At 39.5% G+C, this 25,511-nt stretch overlaps 1 protein-coding gene across 2 annotated transcripts in view; it reads left to right on the forward strand.

The window, feature by feature from the left end:
* Positions 1 to 25,511, forward strand: part of LOC146004011 (uncharacterized) — a 223,555-nt gene that overhangs the window by 113,228 nt on the left and 84,816 nt on the right. Inside the window, exon 1 of one of the 2 annotated variants that reach the window (XM_083142567.1) lies at positions 11,958 to 12,293. The exons of the other annotated variant lie outside the window; for it this stretch is intronic. Coding sequence (XP_082998693.1) covers positions 12,179 to 12,293 — 115 coding nt within the window. The 5' untranslated portion in view covers positions 11,958 to 12,178. Of the gene's footprint in view, positions 1 to 11,957; positions 12,294 to 25,511 lie in introns of those variants that run through there. 2 annotated transcript variants of the gene reach the window in all.

The following is a 25,511-nucleotide window of genomic DNA, read 5'->3' on the forward strand; positions in this document are numbered from 1 at the left end:
TTGAGTATATTTTGACACATTGTATGTTTTGAGCCCCAGAAATTCTGCACCCTACTCTGAGTTACACAATCATACCTCCAGGAGGGGCTAGTTGCAGCCCGATGACGTAACTGTGCTTAAAGTGAAGTTATCCAGGTATAACAGAATGGAAAGCTGTGCGCTATGCACATTTCAAATATGTCACAACTGTACGCACAAAATTTAAAAATGCTCATTTTCTATGAAAGTTGCTTTCTTTGTCACATATAATTAACTCGCTTAAAGTAATGCTTATATTTTTTTCATGTTGTGTATGAGGCATGTGTTTCGATGTAACGACTGTTTGTAGGATATTGAAGGTTTGTAACATTGTTGTTTTACTGATTTTTACTAAGCTCTGTGAGAAAGCTTTAAGCTTTTTGCTTTCGGAGGGGGAGGGGAGCCCCAGTCAGTGGCGAATTTGTGATTACATTTCGGGGGTAGTTTTGTTTTTTTCCTTTCGTATAGAAATTTTGTATATGTTACCAGTCAATAAACTATAGTCTTGCGGTATCTTAGAAAATTTGTTCTAACCTAGGTCATAGATTTTGTGATAACTTTACACGTAATTTAGAAACGCTTAGTGTATTTACATTTTAAAAAAACTCATACGTAAAGGAGATATCGAACAAGAAACTTGAGCAAATTTCTATTGGCAAGTTTAACTTAATATGCATCTAATCTTTCTAACTTAACCCTTTTGTAAAATATCAGCACTATGGCATTGAAACCTAAGTAGAAAGCAACCTGCTGTTGCCTCGGCTTGGCAAGGTGGGTCAGTTTCAGAATGATGTCCTCTAATCCACAAGACTGCACACTTTTTGGCAGGGAAATTTTTCATGACTGACACAGATGATTTTTTTGTTACATTGTTAAGAAATGGTATACGGTATGCTCTCAACCTAATTTTCTTTGAAGGGGATAAAAGCAAAAAAATAATTCTAAATCCCCGGCAGCACCTCCCCCCCCCCCAAACCCCAGTAATTTCGCATACTGTTACAGAGTTCAAACAAATCTTTTGCTACAAATTCGAAATGGATACCCTCTTATCTAGAAACAAGAACATATACAAATTATTTAATGATAATATGTATCCTATATGTATGAAGCTTGCTGTATGCGTTGACAGTAGCCTGGACACTAAACATCATTACTCACAAGATAGAGAACTTTCACTTTGATGATAATTCGCCTGCAATACATCTGCAGGAAGACAATACGTGATAGTGTAATGTAATGTAATCAAGTATTGTTTTGAAGCAAAATAAGAAATGCCATGCATGTCTGCCATCTACCGTGCAATTCGCATATGGATGGTTGCCTCAACAATGTTCCATAGCGAGATACGTGCGTGAAAACATATTGTTTCCACGGATTGTGTCATTTCCTCTTTAATGCATGCCCTTGCACATGTGTAAAAGTGTGACGTAACTCTTGTTTTTGTTAGATCCCACATGATATTTTCTAGCACTTGCCTTGCTGAATATGTGAATCTGCACAATGGGTTGCATGCTGAATCTATTAGTGACGTCAGCTTCATTCTGTAGCAGTTTCTATTGTTGCAAATACATTTTAACATGACACATGTGTACTCAGATAAATTGTTCTTTGTAAAATGAATATCTTGGTCTTGTATGAAATTTTGTAGAAACATTTTTTTACTTATAAATGTGGTACTGTGATTGAAAGATTAAAATCTTGTATTTCTTGCGTAATGACTGAACACTTAGTGCCGGGCGTGAAATCATTAAAAAACGGTGGAAGATACAGCTACACACACACACACACACACACACGCCCGCATGGTATGGTCCTCAGTCTAATAATCTGCCCAGAGACACATTAAACCTACGGTACATTGCTGATCAAAACATGATGTTCTGTGCTTGTTCATGCATTTTTAAGCTCAAGTTTTCGATCTAACGCATTTTTTTTACTTTCGTTATTCTGTGACAATACCTACTAAGTACTAACTGATGTTAATTTCCATGGGGCAAATGGAGTGACTCCCATTATCAGATAAAATACAAGACGAAATGAGATATATTTTAATCATATATAATTTAGAGTAGTGGAGCATATATATATACCGGGTGGTCCAAAAGTCTCGGAACGGTCACATATCGTGAGAAATACACATCGAATCGGAAAACGAAAAAATACGTGTTTAATAAGTGAAAGAAAGCTATTCAATGATATCACACTTGATTCCCCACCCCCGCCCCTTGGTGGGGGGGCAAACTGTGAAATTTTAAATGGAAACCTCCATTTCGTATTTAAAAAAAATGAAAATTTCATAAAACCCAAAAAAAATTTCAAATTGAGCTAGATTGAAAGCGATTGCAGATTCGGAATCTGCACTGAAGGACCTTTCAATAGATTATATGGAAGGGGGGGGGGGGTCTATTGAAAGGTCTTCAGTGCAGATTCCGAATCTGCAATCGCTTTCAATCTAGCTCAAATAATGGCAGAGCGTTGCTTTTTAATTTGGGGGTGGTTGAAATTTTCATTTTTTTTATTTTTTTTTCCCCGCTGCAAAAATTTAAAATCGCCATATCTCCGTTCTTAATTGAGCTAGGAGGATGTGTGATAGCTCGTTGGACTCGGAATGAAGTCCTCTTTCCGATTCTACATTACAAAATGGGGTTTCCATTCAAAATTTCACAGTTGCGGGGGTGGGGAATCAAGTGTGACATCATTGAATAGTTTTTTTTCACTTATTAAACACGTAATTTTTCGTTTTCCGATTCGATGTGTATTTCTCACGATATGTGACCGTTCCGGGACTTTTGGACCACCCGGTATGTGTATATATATCTGTGTGTGTATGGAATAGTTGTATGTGTATGCGTTCGAATATCGAATATATGTGTGTGCTTGTCTTCTATTTTAGAACAGGTTACAGCTTTCAATTTTTTTATATATTTTTGAAATTTTCAGAATATTTTTCAAGACAGCTTTTAATGATCTTTTTCTTTTTAAAAAAAGAGCATGTGTTTCAGAATAATCTCTAGGCTTCATTTCATGAAAAGTTTTCCAAGAACACAGTTAGGTAACTCGTCCTACAATGTAGTGTGATAGGTCCACAATGGTTTGAATTATTTTGGATAGGGAGTTAATGTGGGAAAAATTTATTTGCGTGTAGCTACTAAAAACGGAATATTTTGAACAGCAGCATCTCACATGTGTCAGATTATTTATTAAGAGGTACTTAAGGATTTAGAGGGTACTGTTCACCCGTATCCCGTTCCTGCGCCTCTGACTTAGAGGATCTTCAGCATAGAGGGTCAGCCAGGGGTACGTGAGCACCTCCTAACATGTCTTCGAAAAATAAAAAAAATGTAGAAACTGCCATTAAAGTAATGAAAATAATATCCATGGTTTAAAAAGTAAGGAATTAAGTTTCGTTTTTAATACCCCGTTCTCTCTTTCTTCAAAACAATACTTCATATTGTTTACTAATAAATCACGAAAAAAAGGCTTTTTTTTCATTTTATAAATCTCATAAAGTTGTTCCACAAATCGACCCCAACTGACAAGGCTAACTTGTTTATTTACATTTATACATAACATGATGATTGCAGTAACAATGGAAACTACATCCACAAAAAATAAAAATGCAAACTAATTTCTGGAGGAGCTGTGTGCAAATTATAAAGTGATGATAATATTGGTTTAATAACGGCAAATACTAAGTATACGAAGTTGTTACTTAATTTATTTTATGAGAGGAATTCTGATATAGCCTGTAGCCTTGTTTATGTTACATTGGTTAGAGTTCAACCAATTTTGATTTTCAATTGTTAACTTTCATTATTTAATTAATATAAATATCGTTACAATGATAAGACCTTTGCTAAAGTGATAACTAATACTTAGAGACTATAATGTTAAAATGCTATCCTCATATACGAGGCGTATTCGTAAAGTAAGTACCGTTTGCAAATATTGCCGCTGTAGCGCTGCAGTCGCGACCGTGTGAGTTCTCGCTGCCGTCCTTCATCCGTTAGTAAGCCACAGGCAGTCGTGGGAGCAGGTCATGCTTTTTCTTCGTAGGTTTATGAAGGTTTGAAATGTTCAAGAAAATCAATCGGCCCGCCGACTGTGAAGTCCGGTCTGTGTTTCGTTTTCTCAATGCAAGAAACGTGAAACCGGTAGACATCCACCGTCAACTGTGAGAGGTCTCTTTTTTATGTTTAAAGGAGGTCGTGAGACAGTTCACGATGAGCCAAGGAGCGGTCGGCCATCTGTTGTGACCGAGGATTTGGTGCGTGCGGTCGACGCGGAAATGTGTGAAAACAGACGCTACACAATATCGTCGCTTTCCATGGATTTTTCACAAATTTCAAGAAAACAGTCCTATACGAAATTGTGACAGATCGCCTGGAATCGAAAATTGTGGTCAGCGTTTCGATGACGTCGAAGCAGGAGTGCATGGACGGCTTTCATCACAGGCGATGACGATGGGATACAAAAACCAGTGCCACGCTATGACAAATGCTTGAAAAATGGTGGAAACTACGTAGAAAGGTAGTTTAAGGTTTGTAGAATGTAATGCAAATAAAAAACGGGTACTTTATTTTTTACACCCTTTCGGTACTTATTTTACAAATACGCCTCGGGGTACCTGTCGTACTTAATAGTTTTTTTCTGAAAAAGGAATATGTAATTACGACAATTAGTAGTATCTACATTATCCAGATATGCAATTGGTAGAGTCGAATTATATTCGAAACATCTCCGCGAGTCTGTCTAGCGAGCCTAGTGGGCGTGTAGAACCTGAGAAGGCGGCTTAGCGATGGGTTCTGGGTTGAGATGACGTCAGTGGCTTGCTTCGTTGATTGGCTGCTTCGAGAGTTGTGACTCGTTCCGAAGCTTCAAATGCATAACAGCCAAATATGTTATGGAAATAATCTCCCTCTACTCCTTAAGGCTCCCCCAGTCTACGCACGCCTATGACCTTCAGTATATGCCTGGTACAGTGCTGTATACAAGCAGTGACGTGCACTGAGGAGTAGCTAGTCTAGCAGAGATAGATCAATCAATCTCACATCTCGAATTATATTCAAATCACAATATTTATTGTCTTGTTAAACCCACCACAGCTCATACGCAACACTTTCTTTTCCACGCACTTCTCGTCCATCGGTGTTCTCCGCGGGCAAAGCAGGCTGGATACCCTAGCTCGCTCTTCTTCAGCCAGGCCAGTTTCCAGGTAGAAACGGCCGGCCCAAGGAAAAGGAAGATTTCTACCTCTAGTTCCCTTGCCCCCACGCCCCCCGCTGCAATGGTTGAAAGCCCAGGCTTTCAGGTCCCCCAGTCTATCTCCTATAGGACAGATAGGGGATTGGTTTCTCATAATTTTTTTGTAAATCCTCTAAAGAACACAGGGTAAAATTTTCTGCAGTACTTATGTTCTCTGTATTTACACAACCTTTTACACGTTGTACAATATGTGTGTATGTATAATATGGGATGTAGTTTTATTATTTATAAAATAGGAACGTGTTATGTGCAGACAATAATGTTATGCTTTCTTTCTTTTTTTCTTTTTCAAATATGGAATATATAATGATTAAATTACAAATATGTGCTCAGGCTCTCTCTGACTTGTTTTAGTAGTGTTTTATTTAAATATACTAATATATTGGCCTGTAACAGTCTTAAATACGGCTGTATTTATTTGGGCAAGAGAACGCGTGTTCATATTGTTGTTGGTTTGGTTTATTTTACTTCGCTTTTCTGCCACATTTGGTTATCGCGAAAATGAGGATTGAGTGATGATATGATGAAATTGGTGAAGGGACCTCATATGAACAATCGAGGCCAGGATTCGAACCCGTGATGAGTGCGCATTCTTTTCCTATGTGTTGCAGTGAATAATGAAATAATTTGGAATGAAAAATGTATCTCAGAACTCAAAAAGTCAAATGAATATCATTGAAGAAACTACAAAAAAGTGTGTTGTGTTTTGTTTCCTGTCACCAAATCAACCAAGCGCGGGGGAGTGGTTATCACAGCGCGCTACGACACCAGGCGTTCCGGGTTCGAACCCCGACCCTGGCATGGGTGTTCCCTGTGCTCGTCCCTTAATCAGTTTCATCGTATCATCTTCACAATTAACCAAATGTGACAAAAAAGCGACGCTAAGTAACAAAAATGAAATCAAATCATTGATTGATTGCTCAAATTGGTTTATTTTACTTCGCTTTTCCGCCACCTTTGGCACAACAAAATAGATGAAGGAACACACACAAAGAACACAAATGGCCAATCCGAGATTCGAACCCAGGATCTCTGGCTTAGAGTCAAATCAAATAGTTTTTTATTTTCGAATGTGGGTGGGGGTTACGTGTACTTTTTTCTAGTACTCATTCATAATTTTGCAATCTTTTCCTGTTATTGACATTCTTCTTTTTTGAAGGAATACTGGCCCTAAAGGGGGGAGGGGTGTGACTCACACCAACCCCCCCCCTTGAGCACGCCACTGACTGCTACCCCAAGTGTCGACGTCACCGCACGTCACTGTATACAAGTATAAAGCAACCAGCCTTTACATATTTTAGCCAACCGAGCATTATGTGTTAAAGAAACATTTGGTCACTCCTGGTTCGAGTTTCGGTTGGGCGGTTCCTTGCGGCAGAGGAAGCATCAGATCAGGTCAATCTCTTGTGACGACCTTTAACGTCAAACTTAACAAATATGTTATGACACAGTTTTATTGTCTCGTTGTATCTCTCTCTCTCTCTAACCCTTTCCTCGAGCTATTATGTTTTCTTCTTTCTGGCGATCGCATTGTCTCCTACATCCCCGGCCTTGGACGTACGACAATGTCCTGTTCCCTAGGAAGCAGAACTGATAGTCACTTGTTTCAGGGGGAGAGTAGAGATATTTTCTGTCCTTGCTGTCCCAGTTCAAGACGGTGTCGAAACAATGGATAATCGAAACGCAAGGTTGTTTCAATTCGATGGGGAGAGAGTTTGAGAGATTGCCATAATAACCATAGTAGGGTGGTCTCGATGACGAGGGTCTCAGGATCGAGTCCCGGTCTGGGGGCCGGTGTTCCTTTGTCGTTTCATTCTCATCGTTGCCGTTAGCCAAAACTGGCAGAAACGGGACGTAGCACAACAGTGAGACCAGCTTGTAGAGACTAAACCGAACAAGAAACTTGGAGTTCCAAGTTTCGTCCCAGAGACTTCAGTGAATTACAATGTAAGGTGTATGAAAATGTTTCAACAATCAAAACCGGGTGTGGGAGGGGGGGGGGGGTGGAAATAAAATGTAGAGAAATGTAGGAATGGACATATTAGAATTTTTTTCCAATATGGATTCACTGTCGATACAAATATACCGATAACCGATATTCCACCAACCCAATACAGAATTTCGATTGTTCTGATTGGTTTCATTCACCTCCTTCCTTCTATGTACATATTTCACCAGGTGACTGCAATGGTTCTTGAAAGAGAAATTGCGTATTTAGACGTTTACTTTACAAACCATAATATGATAGTTATATATGTTTATTAGCATACAATGTTAATTGGACTTCATCAGTGGCGGCGATTAGGGGTTGTGGGGGGGGGGCAGTTGCTCTCCCATCTTTTGCTACTTTTGCCCCCGCACTATGCTAAACCTTATGTACTTATGTATAAAGGGAAAGTAAACTGTCCTTGCCCCCCCAGTTTAGAAACCTTGCAGTTTTGCAACCCAATAGCCGCCACTGGACTTCATCAATTGTCTAGTTCTTCCACTTTCTAAAACCACGTTTCGAGAGAGCATCTCTTTTCAAGTCTTCACTGTAAAGAAATCGCAACTTTTCAGTGACGACACTGTTAAACTTACTGATGGTTCACCGTAATTTCATTCTACAGTGATTTCACCTTTAAAAGTAAAACTTAAACACACTGAATTTAATTTTAATAATTTTATTTGGAATATAAATTTAAAAAAAACTTGCTGGGGAAACAACAGTGTAACACCGTCGATTTTTGCTACCGTCCAACTGCAATAAATAATGACCATAACAGTTTCTTTATGTGCATGCAGCTGAAATTTAAAATCATTATCTATCTTTATACATCAGTGGTTCTCAAACTGTGGTACGCGTACCCCCAGGGGTACATTGAAGACTTGAAGGGGGTACGCGATCAGGTCGGAGGAGAAATGTCGAGAATACCCACACGACAACATTCTTGCTGCAAGTGTGTAGAGGAGAAGGAGACTTCATAACTTTCACACTCAACAGGAAAATAAGGCTCGTTTTGTCACTGACACTCATATATTTGCTTCACATGTTTTAAAATAAAATACTCGTTTGAAATCTATAATAAACTAATTTTGGAACCGAATCTCCGCTTGAAAGTTTCAAGTGCACAACCAGAGATCAAGAAACTGTGCCAGGCTATGCAGACATATCCTTCTCATTAGAAACTCTGAGGATTTACAATAAAAAAAACTCCAAAATTGTGTTCACAGTTTGTTTACAAACTTATTTTTGTTCTTTACTTGTTGTTCAATAACTCTTGAAAAGTATATGAAAATTATTATTTTTATGTATACTTCTTAGCAAACGCGTACACTTGTTTCAAATTTTTATTTTTGTAACTAATTAAAAAGATTGTAAACCTAGGAACACCCAATAAAATAATAAACGTAGGATTCTAATGTTCGAGGCCGCGGTAGCTCAGTCGGTAACCATGCTCATGGTCCCGGGTTCGATCCCCGGCCGGTTCAAATCCGGGAACTTTTCTAACGGTGAAAGCGGCCCCGGCGCCCACCCAGCGTCGAATAACATGGGTACCTGGGGGAAACCCTGGGGGGTAAAGGCGGTCAGGGGCGTGATGCTGATCACATCACCCCCACTCACGACCGGATCAAGAAAGTGTGGGGCGTTACCCCTACACCCCCTATACGCCTTCATGGCGTGGTGCTATGCACAGGGGAACACTTTACCTTTACCTTTAGGATTCTAATGTTTATTTGCTTACCATCTTTCCACGCACAGCCCGAATGCCATTTTGCTCTATTTCAGATACACACCTCCAACATATCAAAAACTGCCCACCAATGAGACAGCCAAAAAAAAAAAATTCCCCACAACCAACTATTCGGAGAAAACCTATGGTGTGGGTTCATTAGACGTTTATTAACGACTAAAGGGTATAATGAGAAGAAAAGTTTGACAATCGCTGTTATATATGATATAATACTCAAATTTAAACAAAAGACAGTTGCATCCCCTATTTTCTAAATTAACAGGTAGACTAGTATACAGTATATTAACAACAGAATATTGTAAATTCACGGTAACTTCTAAGAGGGTACTAAACAAGAAATTTGACACCTAAGCGGCATGTGTCGCGTGTGCAGTTCACGACTGACCAATGGAATGCAGTAAATCAATTCGTCACTACAGCTTTAGTGGGGGCACAAGTGGTTCGGATCCCAATTTAAATTGTATGTCCAGTCCCGATTAACCTTACTGTGCATAAAGTGGACTTAAAACACCAACTCAATCAACTAGAGTAACTTTGATCCCAGGCGATAAGTGACTTCTGTCAATTGTTACATCGGTATAAAATCTACCTTAAAAAAAATGCTTAGAATATTTATAAATAGACTTCTCTCTCTATCCCCTGTCCTGTTGAGGTACTGGGGGCGGTGAGATGAAAGTGTATTGCTCCTTCAAAGTCGTCAACTGTTGTTATGTGTTGATTATTGTGTGAAAATGTATGTTCTTAGTATGGATTATTTTTGTGTCTGTCTTCTCGATATAGCCCTACGTGCTTCCCCGATACTGTGTTAGTAATGCCGTCGCCTTGTAATCAACGGTTCTCGGGTTGGATCCCCGGTGAAGCCAAATATCACAGTGGTTCGCATATTAATTAAAACCGCGTTTGGCATAAGCTGTGACTGTTCCCGCGCTAGTCGAACATTGACACTTGTAGTAACCACGCGGCTACGTCACTTTCTAGTGTCAACTCCCTTCTGTTGCGAAAAGACAGATTGTGAATAAGCTACACGGGAATGCCATGAAAAAGTGAAGAATAAACTAGGAATTGGCAACAGTGCACACGTTTCTCTGCTTTCCATTCGTTCCTCGCTGTCTAGCTGACAACATTTTCATTCGTGCAGGAATTGTCGAGCGATCGATAGGGAGGAAAAGTGACAGGTTGGATCAAACGCAGTTTAAACTATAGGCCCAGTTCCGATTAGCCTATATGAGCTTCAAGTGGACTTAAGCAGGCTTTGACCAAACTTGGACTTACTTTCAGTTATGAGACGAAAGTGAGTCTTTGAGACGGAGACGAGAACGAGTTGTGAACGAGACGAAACGAGATTGTGTGACGTTTCATCTCCGTGCTCCGTAGGGTACGGAGTTTCTTTTAAGTAACGTGTTAGTGTAATTTACTTCGAAAGTAACTCACCTTTTTATCTGTAAAATCAACTTCAAAGTTTAAAGTGTCTGAATTAGATTATTTGAAAAGTAAGCCCAGCTTACACCTCCTTGTCTGCAAATTTTCTCACCTTGATTAAACTATCTTCTACTTGCGTGATTATTTTGTTGCGTACATTTTCTAATCCCCACCCAGCTTTACACAACATGTCCGTAAAAAATAAAAATCATAAGATTAGTCTATGACAGAAGCTAACCGTTCGTTGAAATCTCCAATTTTTGTTGGACCTCATGTGATAGAGAATATTATTGTTTATAGAATTCATTATTCTCTGATGAGTTCTTTTCCCCTTCTTTAGAAGCAATTGGAAGACAAAGCCAACATTAATTTTATATTTTATTTCTTTAATTCTTAGTTCAAATAACAATTCATATTATTCATGTACCGTATTGCCTGTAATGAACTTGTCAACTTGACAATTGTCAATCTTACCCCATTTCCTCTTCTTTCTCTCCCTCTATTTCTCTCTCTATGTATTATTTCTCTTATTTCTACCCACCTCTCTCTTTTTCCTCTTTCCCCTCCTTCTTCTGCTCTTCTTTTATTTCTCTCTACCTTCTCTTTTCGCACTCGTTTCTTTTCCTCTCCCTCTATATATCTTCCCCTCCACCCCTCTCCCCCTCTTTCACCACTTATTTCTCTTTTTCTATCTTTCCTCTACCTCTGCTTCTATCTTTGTCTTTCTCTCTCTCTGTCTCTTTTCCTTTCTCCTCCTTTCCCTTATGCACTTTAATTTCATTAGGCATCAAACCTATTTAACAGTCTGTTGGCCACAATTGTACAGGCAATTTCTGAATATGCTCAGACTCAAATCTTTGCAGATTGGAGTATCAGATCTGCATACACTCGGATAATGGAGAATCGAGTAGTGAACTGAAATCGATCTCAGGATTCGATAGTCAGGTATCGATTAGAGCAACAGGTAAATATAAGGTTTGAGAATCAGATAACGAATCTAGTAGTCACTCGAATTCCAAACTTGCTGGTTTAAGATTCGAGTGATTGAGATTGTGAAAACACCACCCGTTTCCACCAAGTACATAAAGATTGCACACTTCATCCGTAAATTAAGCGGAAGAAATATTATGAAAGCAAATATTCCCATTGCATAAATAAAATAATAGTGCCGGTAGTTTGGAAATCGGGACGCCAAATACCAGTACGTGCATTACTTCAAAAAGAAAAGAAACGATATCGTCATAAGATTCTTCAGGAAAACTGCAAAGGAAGTCGTTTCGCTTGACCTCGAAACAGCGACAAAAGAAAAGCGACAAGCGCGTAAACGTCCACATCCCAATCTTGACAAATTATTTCCATACGCTTATTTGTTGTCTCCGAGTACATTAATCTCCCAGAATCCAGTGCGAATATCTTTTGTTCAAAGACAGGAAAGGTTGGATGGACGAAAGAAAAAAATAAGGCGTGGTTTAGAGCAGTGACGTCATATGCATCTTGCACAGCAGTCGGTACATCACGCTCAGCTCGCAGCTTCCCAGCCTCAGTACCAGACAAGTGACGTCTGCGGCAAGAGCGGCTCCATCTGGTGGCATACATTTGAGTTAACCTCGGCACCCAAGCAGTGTGCACGAGATTGTGTGTGAGTGCGCGTGAGTTTCGAACGCGACACGCTGAGTATCGTACTGAGTTCCGTGCCAAGTTTATGACAGGACACGTATTCTTAGTGCAAAGACTTCGGCATAATGAAATTTAGACAGTGTAGCTTCACAGACTTATTTTACATCTACATTATTGTCCTCTTGTCGCTTGTGGAAGTTTTCGACGCGCATAAGATTTACATCATAGAGGACGCTCCTGGTAAGTGCCTGATAATGAAAATTCATTGTTGCTACAATAATTACTTGTCATTACTAGGATTTCAAGACAATGAGATTAAAATGAAAACGTGAAAATGACAAATTTATAAATGTATATTAAAGTTTTAAAAACTGCATCGTAATTTGTAACACGAGTAATCTTACAACAATATTAATGAAGACTATGCACATCTTTAGAATTTTTTCAAGGAAAGAACAAGGGAAACACTTTTTTTCGTTAAAAAACTGCTTGTGTTTGAAATTCTGGCGTTCCTAAAACTAGTCTTACCGTAATAATCAGACCTTATCATAATTAATTGAGTGCATCTTAATTAATTAAATTTCATGTGTGAAGTATATTTCCATTTAACGTTCTTCCAGAAGGGGGCAGGAGCACTCAATGCACCCTATTTCGAACGCCCATGATTGGGACATACCGATTCGATAGATATTCGAAGCATAAAAGCCCTTTAATCTATTTCATCATTCGTTCTCACTGCCTCGATTAAGCTAGAGAGACGAACTAACAACGTTAATCACGTTTATCAAACAAAAATGCAGGTAACAAAGAAGATAAAAATAATTTAAACTAATACAAGAATATAGAATACATACAGTATGTGAAAAAACATAACCTTTTAAATTTAATTTTGGACTGGAAAAACAACAAGAAACCGAGAAGGAAGTCATTTGTAATTTCTTATACATTCTGCCATGAATATTAATGGCTTTATAATTTTAGGTATTGTGGATTAAAGAATTAAACTTTATATATTATATTAATTATTTTGCATTTATATGTCAAAATTTCTCGTTTTACACTGGTAAAAATTAGTCTAGAACTTTCCTAAATATAGATACTAAGCTATTTAACTTTTCCAAGTTGAAAGGTTGACTACTTCATCAATTTAAGCCTGCCATCTTTCGTCGTATTTGAGACTAAAACTCTGTGCATAATTTCTGATATTTTAAAATTAATTAATTGTATTCTACTCAAAAGTTAATGAGAGTCAAACCAAATTTGAGTAGGCTACAGGATAACCTAGCGAGCAGCATTACTGGGATGGGACAAAATATCATACACCGTAGTCAGCATCACAAAAATTATGACGTATCTCGTTAATTGGAACATTTATTCACGTCTGATGTATTGCGTATTGAGAAAGCCATGAGCGTTCATTTATAGGTCATCGATATAATCAGGAGCAGTGGCGTGTCGCTCCTTTTTTATGGGCTTTCCAGGAAATTTTGCGGGCATGTTAGAGACGAAATACGAGAGAATAGATTAACGTGTGTCAGGAACGACGAAGCTAAAGAGACCCTCAAATCAGTTAAACGAACGTGTACCCTAACCTAAGCTATGTATTTTTATTGTGACTCAGTAGCAGTGATGAGCGTCTACGCGTAAACGACGATAGTCTACATTCTACACGTAGACTATTTTATATACGTAGATTACGTAATCTATGTAAACAACATGTCGAAAGGTGATAACTTAGCAAAGGGCGCCATAGAATTAAAAGAAAATTATACTGCGTATCAGTTGCTGATGTTCGAGGAGAACTTTCCATACTCTTTCTTCCAAATTCGAACAATTTCTCACCTAGGAAAACCTAATATGGGAAATATTCTAGTTTTTTATGGGAAAAAGACCACTCTTGGCTCACGACTGCCATCTGTTGTTGTTTTTTACATACTATATATCTTCTTCCATAGTTGATAATAGAAGACAAGAGAAATTTTGTTGTAAATAGGATTCTTTTCATTTCGTTAGGAACCAATATAGTTGAAAATGACACTATACTTTCATGAAACCCTTGAAAATTAATTTTAATGTGCTTTAGATTGTTTACGTAGACTATGTAAACTACATCCCAATATAATCTACGCGTAGATTACGTGTAGACAACGCATGTAGACGTAAACTTATAGTCTACGGCACATCACTCTTCAGTGGTGTCGCAATGAAATTATGGCCACTGGATTCTCTTTTTATGTCATTCACACATTTCCTCTATTTCCTTCCTTTCCTTCCTTCTTTCTTTATATTATTTATCTCTTTCCTTTTGTCTTTGTATCCCTCAATCTCCTTCTCTCTTTCACTTTTTTTCTTTCCCTCTTATGCTTTTCCCTTTCCTTTCCATGTAATCCTTTTTCTAAGTCTCTCATTTTCTCACTCAGCTCTTCTTATCTTTCTGTATGCCTTTATCTTGTTCTCTCTTTACTTTTCATCTTTGTGTCTCTCTCTCTCTCTCTCTCTCTCTCTCTCTCTCTCTCTCTATGCGACTCTCCGCTTACTTTTCTCTCACAGTTACTACAGAGCATTCCATGACATTCGCTACGAGACTCGGCGGCAAGCGGCCCGGCGTCAGCGCTTGTCTTTCCCGGTGAACGGGGTCCGCGACAGTCGCTAGAGTCGGCTATTATAATTGCAGTTTTCATATTGTGTACTAACCTTGACTACAGAAGGTGTTGAAAATGATGTCCCTCTGCTGCAACACATTCCTGGCATCACCGAAGGAAATTGGCATTTACACGTGCAAGTTCGTCTACTGTAATTCTCCGGATTTCTCGTACATTACTTTCTTTTAACTCACGGATGGTATGCGGATTGTCTTTGTATACTTTATTTTTTAGATTTCCCATTTTTCTTTCGAGGTATAATGTAGTGGTCCTATGTGGAACGGGAACACCAGAAAATTTCGTTGCAAAACGTTATCGCACTTCTCCACAATTCCTCTTTCCGAAGTAACACTCGACAAGATAAATCCTTTGTTGTAATGTAAACCTTTGTGGTGCCATATTAAGCCACAATCTTCAACACACGGACACAACACAACTTCCGAGGGAGGATTATACTGGCGTCAGTCTGCAACGTCAACAGAAAGGGAAAGAGAGCGAAGGCAGGAAGAGCGAAAAAAACAGACTATAGCGTGCAACTGTCGCGGACCCGTTCACCGGGAGGGACAATCTCTGATGTCGGGCCGCTTGCCGCCGAGTATCGTAGCGAATGTCAGGGAATGCTCTGTATTATACTACCTAGTTGGCACAGTGGTTAGCACAGAGCATTACGATCAGGGGGTACCGGGTTCGAAACCCGGCCTAGGCACGGGTGTTCCTTGTGAGAGTCCCTTCATCAATTTCAACATATCATCACTCGTCCTCACCGTCGCGATTAAACAAAAGAGGAAGAAAAGCGACGTAAACAATCTCGAAATTATTCAGAATGTTACAAGAATATCTCCAAATATGCAGATATTGCATCAAAAGTTGTGTAACACCATAAGTGGTGTAAGACGCCACCCAATCAAGTGCTTTTTTTTCTCACCCAAAAATCACGAAGGACACATTTTATGTACAGGGTGGCTCAATAAGTCACTTAACACCCTCAGTACAAGGCCACTGAGGCATGGAATGTGAAAATGGCGATGACCAATCATTGCCTGGCCAAGGGGGAACCACATTGACGCCACCCACACGGTCGGCGGCCATCTTGATGTCCGCCATCTTGAATTCAACTTCAGACTTTTAAATGGGAAGGGGGTCGTGCGACATATCAAAATGGGCTAGAATTTCACGGGAAATGCAATGGTGAAGGTTTTTTAGACGTATCTTTCACCAGTAAAAAGTTATTACTGAATTCTTGTACCAATTAGCTCCTTTTCGAGGTGTTAGAAAAATGCCTTAAAATTTGTTTAGCGCATCGGTAATGCATCGAGGTCAAAGTGATGTCTAGGGAGAGAAGTTCGCATGCCATTGCACACGATTTTAATCGGATACATCCACGAAGAGCTGCGCATTATGAATGGTTGTCGCGAACAATTTACAGTGTGACGCTTCCATTGAATTAAAAGTCCTTCACAGTGACAAGGCTAATGTTTATGTTCCTAAGGAAGTTCATAAACAGAATATTCGATGCTTTTTATCTAATAACCCATTTTCGACAGATCAAAGCTGAATGGTTAGTGTTGGTAAGTTAATGGTGTGACGTGCTGTGTGAAACACGATTGGTTAGTCAATTTTCCATCAACGGAACCTTAAATGCTTAGGGCTAATTGGATTTGTTAAATAAACAGTTTTTTTCATCCTTGCTTATGGAAGAAGGTACTTTTCACAGAGTTTTTTTCAATAGGGAAGAACACCAGAACACTTATGGGAACGTTATGAACCAGTTTTTGTCCAAAGTTAGTTATCAGATGACAAGGGCCACATATTCTGTTTATGAACTTCCTTATGAACATAAACATTAGCCTAGTCACTGTGAAGGACTTTTAATTCAATGGAAGCGTCACACTGTAAATTGTTCGCGACAACCATTCATAATGCGCAGCTCTTCATGGATGTATCCGATTAAAATCGTGTGCAATGGCATGCGAACTTCTCTCCCTAGACGTCACTTTGATCTCGATGCATTACCGATGCGCTAAACAAATTTTAAGGCATTTTTCTAACACCTCGAAAAGGAGCTAATTGGTACAAGAATTCAGTAATAACTTTTTACTGGTGAAAGATACGTCGAAAAAACCTTCACCATTGCATTTCCCGTGACATTCTAGCCCATTTTGATATCTCGCACGACCCCCTTCCCATTTAAAAGTCTGAAGTTGAATTCAAGATGGCGGACATCAAGATGGCCGCCGACCGTGTGGGTGGCGTCAATGTGGTTCCCCCTTGGCCAGGCAATGATTGGTCATCGCCATTTTCACATTCCATGCCTCAGTGGCCTTGTACTGAGGGTGTTAAGTGACTTATTGAGCCACCCTGTACATAAAATGTGTCCTTCGTGATTTTTGGGTGAGAAAAAAAAGCACTTGATTGGGTGGCGTCTTACACCACTTATGGTGTTACACAACTTTTGATGCAATATCTGCATATTTGGAGATATTCTTGTAACATTCTGAATAATTTCGAGATTGTTTACGTCGCTTTTCTTCCTCTTTTGTTTAATCGCGACGGTGAGGACGAGTGATGATATGTTGAAATTGATGAAGGGACTCTCACAAGGAACACCCGTGCCTAGGCCGGGTTTCGAACCCGGTACCCCCTGATCGTAATGCTCTGTGCTAACCACTGTGCCAACTAGGTAGTATAATACAGAGCATTCCCTGACATTCGCTACGATACTCGGCGGCAAGCGGCCCGACATCAGAGATTGTCCCTCCCGGTGAACGGGTCCGCGACAGTTGCACGCTATAGTCTGTTTTTTTCGCTCTTCCTGCCTTCGCTCTCTTTCCCTTTCTGTTGACGTTGCAGACTGACGCCAGTATAATCCTCCCTCGGAAGTTGTGTTGTGTCCGTGTGTTGAAGATTGTGGCTTAATATGGCACCACAAAGGTTTACATTACAACAAAGGATTTATCTTGTCGAGTGTTACTTCGGAAAGAGGAATTGTGGAGAAGTGCGATAACGTTTTGCAACGAAATTTTCTGGTGTTCCCGTTCCACATAGGACCACTACATTATACCTCGAAAGAAAAATGGGAAATCTAAAAAATAAAGTATACAAAGACAATCCGCATACCATCCGTGAGTTAAAAGAAAGTAATGTACGAGAAATCCGGAGAATTACAGTAGACGAACTTGCACGTGTAAATGCCAATTTCCTTCGGTGATGCCAGGAATGTGGTTCCCCCTTGGCCTGATAACGATTGGTCATCACCATTTCCATGTTGCGCTCTGCAGTGGCCTTGTACTGAGGGTGTTAAGTGACTTATTGAGCCACCCTGTATATTTACATACATCAAGTTTTTTTTATGCCGATCTTCCCCCCCCCCCCCCGCCCCCAAGAAAAATTATATTAAGTTAGCGCCTCTGCTTGATGTCGTTTGACAGCAAGTGCTGTAACAAGACACCAAAGATGGTGCTAAACAACGGCAATTCCGCATTAACACGCTTTTGGTGGCAACTCGGTTGCACATCGGTGTACAAGACCAAACTGGATAAAGTGTATTTCCCTTCTTAGGAGGGCACTCGCTTTTGTGCATTAATACTAATAACCACTAATAAATTGAAATAGCTTCTCGATACGTCTGTTTCTTAAATCGTGTTTTCACGTTTGAGACCCTATTCACTCAATTTCTGGCGTTACTCAAAATTATATGAATGCATAGACACCCTTACAGCACCCATGAACTGCTGAGAACTAAACTGTAAAATGTAGTAACATTGGTTTTCCATCCGCCATCTTGAAAAACGATGCCCGATTTTGCTCAAATGCAATACCAAAGTAGCGCTCAAGGGTAGCTTCTAAAATTTCAATCCAGAGTCTCTAAATTAACGGCAGTCATAGTTGTCATACAAATAGTGTCTTCTGCTCTTAGCCATTCGCCCTTTTCCCTGCCCATGCTAAACACCTTACTATATTTGAATGGTTTCACCGCCAGAGTGCAGTGCAAGTTTTGTATTAACAATTAATGCGGTTCTCAGTAAAAACTTTATTAATCAAAATGGCCACTATTTTCAAGATGACGCCGTTTAAAAAAATATTCCTAGACTAAATTTTATCGCCATGGTCTAAACTTTCAGTTTCGGTCATAATAAAGTTGCCTTGAAATTATGCGTATGCCTCCAGTTTCTGGTTGGACTATAGTTGTAGTTTTTAGAATTTTTGCCACTCCTGGTAAAATAGAGTGATTGATTTGGTTTATTTTAACTTCGGCCTTTTTTTTGCCACTTTTGGCAGATGAGTTGTTGTTTTAAGTGCACTTTTATGTACAGTAAGGCTAATCGGGACTGGACCTATAGTTTAAAGTGGGATCCGAACCACTATGTGCCTCCACCGGGTATCGAACCCGGGACCCCTTGATTACAATGCCAGGACGCTACCACTATATTTTTTAAGCAAAAATAATACCCCTATGCGGTAGTATCCCCTGTCATTCGCCTTCTTCTCAACTTTCACACATCAATTTTTACTATATTCTCAGTTTCCTCAATACGGACAAACACAAACATCCATGTCCTAGCCGGGATTCGAACCCGGGTCCCCTTGCTACGTAGCGCTGACAACTCCACCATCGAGGAGGCCTTTGATGAAATTCATGAAGGAACATTCTCAAAGAACACTCATGCCTGGGGCGGGATTTAAACCTGCAACCCCTGGCGTCGTAGCATGCTGAGATATCCGCTCCGCCACGGCTGGTAAAATAGAGAAAAGTAGAGAATCCACCAAACTATGAAAGTTTTACCTCAAAAACAGTAAATCGACTGGAATTTCGTAGTACTGTGTACTGAAACTTACCATGTTTATATTCATCTGACAATCATTCTTGTTTTTCAAGTTCGCACTCAAACTTCATCACTAACTTATAAAAATAAGTAAAATTTTTCCATGTTGTATATACCCTAACGCATGAATTACGCATTAGCGAAATAGTGTACAAGAGAAACACGCAGTTTAGTTTTTGTTTTCTATTGTCTACCCTTTTTAGACGGTTTTATCTTTTTTGGTTCCATTGTCAAAGTTCTTTGTTTTGTCCGGCTTCAAGAAAGCTGATCCCATTCTCATTTTGTTTCGTGTTTTCTCTTGTTTTTGTCACCTTCAGCTGGATTCGCATCCACGCAGAAGAATCCTCCCCCACCTTTCCCCCCTGCGGAGACGGTAAAGAGACTGTGTCAATCAACGAGTTAGAACCTGGCAACTGCCTCTTTCCCTTCCCTCTTTGAGATAAAACACAGACTCACGCAGTGCTTGTCATCTCCGTCAGTGTCACCATAGGCGTACGCACGTGGGTAGGAACGGGGCGCCCCCAAGTAATGGACATCCGCAGATTGTTTCCACGGAGGGACAAGCAGGGTATTTTTCCGTGGGGCATATTACCCCTATACTAGTATTGCCCCCTCAAAAAACACAACTTGAATTTGAAATTATCGCATTAATGTAAATGACTATGACTGAAATCAAATTATATGTTTGAAATATACACTTTTAGATTGACATTCGATTTCTAAGGGGAAGATGTGGCCATCCTTGCCCCCCCGCCTTCCAGACTTCATCCCCTATATTATTGGCCCGACCCTGTGGCCGACTGGTAAGCACATCGCGCTGCGACGCCAAGGGTCCCGGGTTCGAATCCCGGTCGGGCTTGGTTGTTTGTGAATGTCCATTCATCAATTTCATCATTTCATCACTCATCCCCATCTTCGCAAATTGGCCAAGAGGCACAAAAACGCGAAGTAAAATAAACTACATCAATCAATCAATCAACCCTATATTATTGTACTTTCACCTACAAATTTAGTGGAGAGGAATCTTATCTCCCTTATTAAACGATATTATACTCTTAAAGAAAATTAAGTTTTTAAAGCCGATTAAAGTTCATAGCAAGTACGGGGGAAGGGGGTGCAGTGGCGTAACTACAAGGGGGAGTGGGCATTGCTTCTCCCCAGTCTTGACCGGAAATCAATTCTTGGGGACAAGTGGACAAACATCGAGCAAGACTAGTACATTGTAAGAGTAGCAGGACAAAAGGATACTCAAGATGCAATTAGTTTTCATGTTTTTCTTGCAGACGACCAAGAGAACCTGCAGGGGGGACAGAGAGGGCCAATTGCCCCCATCGATATCTAATTTTATACAAAATACGTTTCGTAAAAATTTCTTGCTTGCTTCGCTCGCAATTTTTCCCTTTCTAACAGTCTTGGCAAGTTCAGAGCCAAGGTAGGGGGGGGGGAGGGGCGAGGGACTCTGCCCTGCGCGCCGAACGATCTAAATAAATAAAATTGTAAAAGAGAATGCCATGGCGCCCCTTCGAAATGTTTGCGCCATATTAAATCAATGTTGTTCTCAGATTGCAAAAAATTAGATCTAATTATTTTCTTGCTTGCACTTTTATTGTTTTCTCTAATGCATTGTAAATTACCAGAGAGAGGAGTTATAATTGCTAAGAACTTCTGACTTGCTACTAAACAGTTTTGTTTGGATGAAAAGGAGTGCGGAGACATCAGGACAATCGAGATGAGACTTGGCACCCGAGACACTCGGTCTCTGTATTTGCATTTGTTGTTATTTACCGTCGCTTTTCTGTAACATTTGGTTAATCGCGACGATGATGATGAGTGATGATTAGATGCTGAAGCAGCACTCGCAAGAACTATACCCAGTCCTGGATTCGAACCCGGAAATTTCGTATCGTTCAAGACTGTTTAAAACTATATATTTGAAAACCAAAATTGCTATTATCACACGACACATTCAGCCAAACCAACTAGATATTCACCTAGTTATTAATAGACACTTCACATATTTTGTTTTCCGTAACTGTAAAGATAGTTCATTAGTGGCAGCTGTGAACTGTACTACATGGTTGCATACATTCAGGATAAAATTACTCGGAGCCAAACTGAAAAATGGTACAAATAACGCATGTTTGTCTCATTATTGCTTATATTACTGTGACGCACTGGAGGAATAATCCTTGCTCTTCCAGCAGTAAGAACGAGCACTCACTGGTAGCAGTAATAACGAAAAGAACCTTAATTACAGAGCTATTCCTCGTATACCTAGCTAATTGCAAGCGCGCCAGCAAAAGCTGAAATTGATTGGGTGTTTGAGTCACGTGAGTGCTATTACACCAGACGTTTTGGCGGGAGATAACGATGTTGTACCTTGTGGACTCTTAACTGCTACTTCAGCTCACATACGTAGGTGCATAAACATATCCACACGCAAATGTTGGTGATTGTATGTCTCGATATCTTTGTGCTTTGTTCTTGACAGGACAGGAAGTCAGATCTATCTCAGCATCAATGACGCCAAGGGCTTTGTCCCAGTTCTGAAGAATATTCCCATATTATCATCAAGCCATTTATCCCTATCATTACGCTACTCTCTTTGTTGGACGTAGCCTTGAACAGAAAAACTTTCTAGTGTAACTCGTTAGTACTTGTAGCCTATCTTAAAGCCTAATACATATTCATAGAACTAAGAGGTCATCTTACAAGCGTGTGTGAAAAAAATCTCTGGTTCATTGTTTTTATGAATGTACGTCATTTCTCTGTCTCTTGCTGTCAGAATTTTAATTCACATTTAAGCTTCGATAGGCGTGTGAAGAGTGAAGACAGTCTGAGACTCAAACTCTTCTCTAGAAATCGAACCCGGGACCTCTAGCACAAAGACCTCTAGCGAAAGTGTTAACTACACTAGTGTCCAAAATTAGAGCAACAAACAGAAATCCTTTCCTCGTGTGATTTTTTTTTTTTTTTTTGATAAATTTGCCAAGTTTAACCTGTTGCTATCGTGATTTTTTTGTTGATAAATCCTGGCACATTAAGGTTAGTTTATTTTCTATCTTAAACCAGTTGTCTATGGCATCATAAATATTACTATCACCTGATCGTATTATATAGTCAAATGGACACACGGTTAAGAATTTCCGTTTGTTGCTTTAATTTTGGACATTAGTATAGTTTTAGATGCTTAAGTTAACTATTCTAAAACATTACACTGTTAACTAGAAATGTTAAATGCCTTTAATCAGGTTCATATTTAGTGAACAAGTTCGAATCTCAACCGAAATATGCACTGAAGCCAGTTAAACACGATACTTATGTCTGTCCTTACTTCCGAATAAACTTCGTGCTTCTTAACTTCGGAAACATGTGAGAGCTTTCTTGTTCTCAGTTCCAGACAGAATTAGAAACCGTCTTTAAAAAAAACAACTTTAAATACCAATCAGAAATAAGGAAAATAAATTTATTGTGTTTGTTGGTTGATGTACGGCGATTGTTTTTAAATTACGAATTGTAACTGGTTCATGGTTTCGAAGTAAATCTTACCATAAATATTTTATGACCAAAGAAATGTCAATGTAATGCAAATATGATAAGCTTAATGTGAACACTACAGTTTTCGTATTATTAATATTGTTGTGAAGTTCTTGTAGTTTATTTGGTTAATTCGTATTGGGGAAAAAGGCTCTAAATCGTACGGAGAAGGGATTCATTAGAAGATGCAACCCTGATTGTAATACTATGCGAGTAATTTGATTCCTCTTATATCTTCTACCACTTCCATTATTTCCCTCCCTGTTACGTTCTTAACCCACTTATCTCGCAAATTACGCGTAGAAGGGAAGGCAGATAGCAGATGCTCTTCCGTCTCTCCCTCTCCGCACATAGAGCATATTGTTTCCCCTGCTTAATTTTTCATTTTTACTTGTTTCCAACCCCCAGTCTGAACCATGCTAACCCTCCCCTTTCTCTTTTGCCTACCAAATTTATGTATCTTGCTTTCCCCCATTCCCTTGATTTAAGTTGATCCCTTAGTGATGTCTTCGTCTGACAGTCGGCTAGTATTTCTTGTCTGTCTATGTCCAGCAGTCTCTCTCTCATTTGGTTTTCTACTGATGTATCTACCCTACCTCCCGCATCCTACACCCACCCCATCCCAATAGAGTTCAACATGTTTTTTATATCTCTCCCCCAATTCCGTGTATTTTCTTCTCTTACTTGCATTATCAGACAATGACCCTTCAGGGTCGTGCCAGCTGAAGCCAATACTTTAAAGCTCTCATCCAAGCTTGTACTGTCTCTCTGTTTAGACCTAGTTCTTTAAGTACTCCCCAATTGGCAGTGCTTCTACTTACACACATCACTTCTTTTATAGAATTCTGTTTGGATGCTTGTGACTATGCTCCCCCCTCTATCCCCCCACAATTCAACCCCATTGTTCATGGTTCCTGTTACTATTGACTTGTACAAACTCTGATTCACTGAGAACTGCATTTGAGGTACTATACTTATTGTACATATTACGTGGTCTATTGCGAGCTTTGCTTTGCTTTTTCTTGTCTGTATATGTTGCGTCTTACTTCCAGTCATAGAGAATGTTACTCCTAGGTATGTGAAACGCTTGACAGATTCAATTACTTCCCCCCTGTAATTCCATTTTTCTTGTTTGCTGAAAATATTCCCATTTTTAATAGCCATGATTTTCGTTTTTTAATGTTAACTGTCATTTTGTATTTTTGGCACCCCTCGTATATGCTATTTAGTCCCCTTTGTAGCCCCTCTATTATATCAGACATGATGATTATATCGTCCGCATACAAGAGTACAGGTATTTCTAGCTCTCATATACCAAGAAAAAGCAAACTGGCCTGTCCTTGGCCCCCAGTTTTGTCACGCAATTACTACCGCTTATTACTGAAACATCACAGTACCTCCCATCCAATCAAATTCTGGACAATCTTCAGATTCTTCTCGACATATTTCTTCAATCTTCAACTTGGCCCTCTTAGAGGTATCTTACCATTAGGTTTCCCAACAAAAAAATCCAGCAAACTCTTTCTTCCTATGCTTGTCTACTGACCTGTCCATCCAATCAGTGATTTATTCAAACTTACCCCCTACTGGCCCCCCAAATTTTTCCCTTCACGGCCCTGCATGAATATAAATATAAATTTAGATACAATAACAACGTGAAATTCTTTACTAAATACTAGCCTCCGCGGCTACTTGTTAGAGTAGAGTACGCCATGAAGTGATGCAGTCCCAGGGTGGACTATTGGGCAAAATTTTTGATATCTCGTCCATTGCGTCAATTATTCATTAATTTCATCGTCACGATTAATCCAAAAGAGTAGCAAAATACAAAAACAATGCATAATCAAACACACAGAAAATAAGTATCGTAATATGACACCTTTATTAACATTGCTTCCACATTAATTCGCTTGTTCTGTATCATGTTACATCATACAATTTGCGTGAGATGTGGACACGTGCGGTTGCCTTTGATGACACGTTGCTCCACTTGCCTTCCAGATCATGATGAAATCATCAACTGGAAAGATGGCTTGAAATGCTAAGTATTTCTTTGCCAAGGAATATTTTTAGGGGAAGTCAAGTTAGTGCAATTATGAGTGTCAATGTGGCAAATGTTTGGTTGCAAAGAAAGCACGCAGCTCATGCGCTCCAGGTTTGAAACTTGGGTGTTTCTTTGGGAGTCACATTCCTTCATCAAAGCAAATTGAGAATGCAAAAATGTGCAAATAAGAAACAATGCGCGGTGTAAAAGCTAAAAATCTCTGACATTACATTCCTAAGATGTGTCTATAACTTTCCCGATGGCGCAGTGGTAGCATCCTCGCCTCGCAATCAAGGGGTGGTGCGCATTAGAGGAACATAGTGGTTTGGATTTTACTGTAGGTCCAGTCGCGATTAGCTTCTCTGTGTATAAAGTGAACTTAAAATAAACTTTGACTTCCTGTTCCTTCATT

Source organism: Lepisma saccharinum, chromosome 21 (assembly GCF_977018435.1).
Source record: "Lepisma saccharinum chromosome 21, izLepSacc3.1, whole genome shotgun sequence".
Classification (NCBI taxonomy): Eukaryota; Metazoa; Arthropoda; class Insecta; order Zygentoma; family Lepismatidae; genus Lepisma; species Lepisma saccharinum.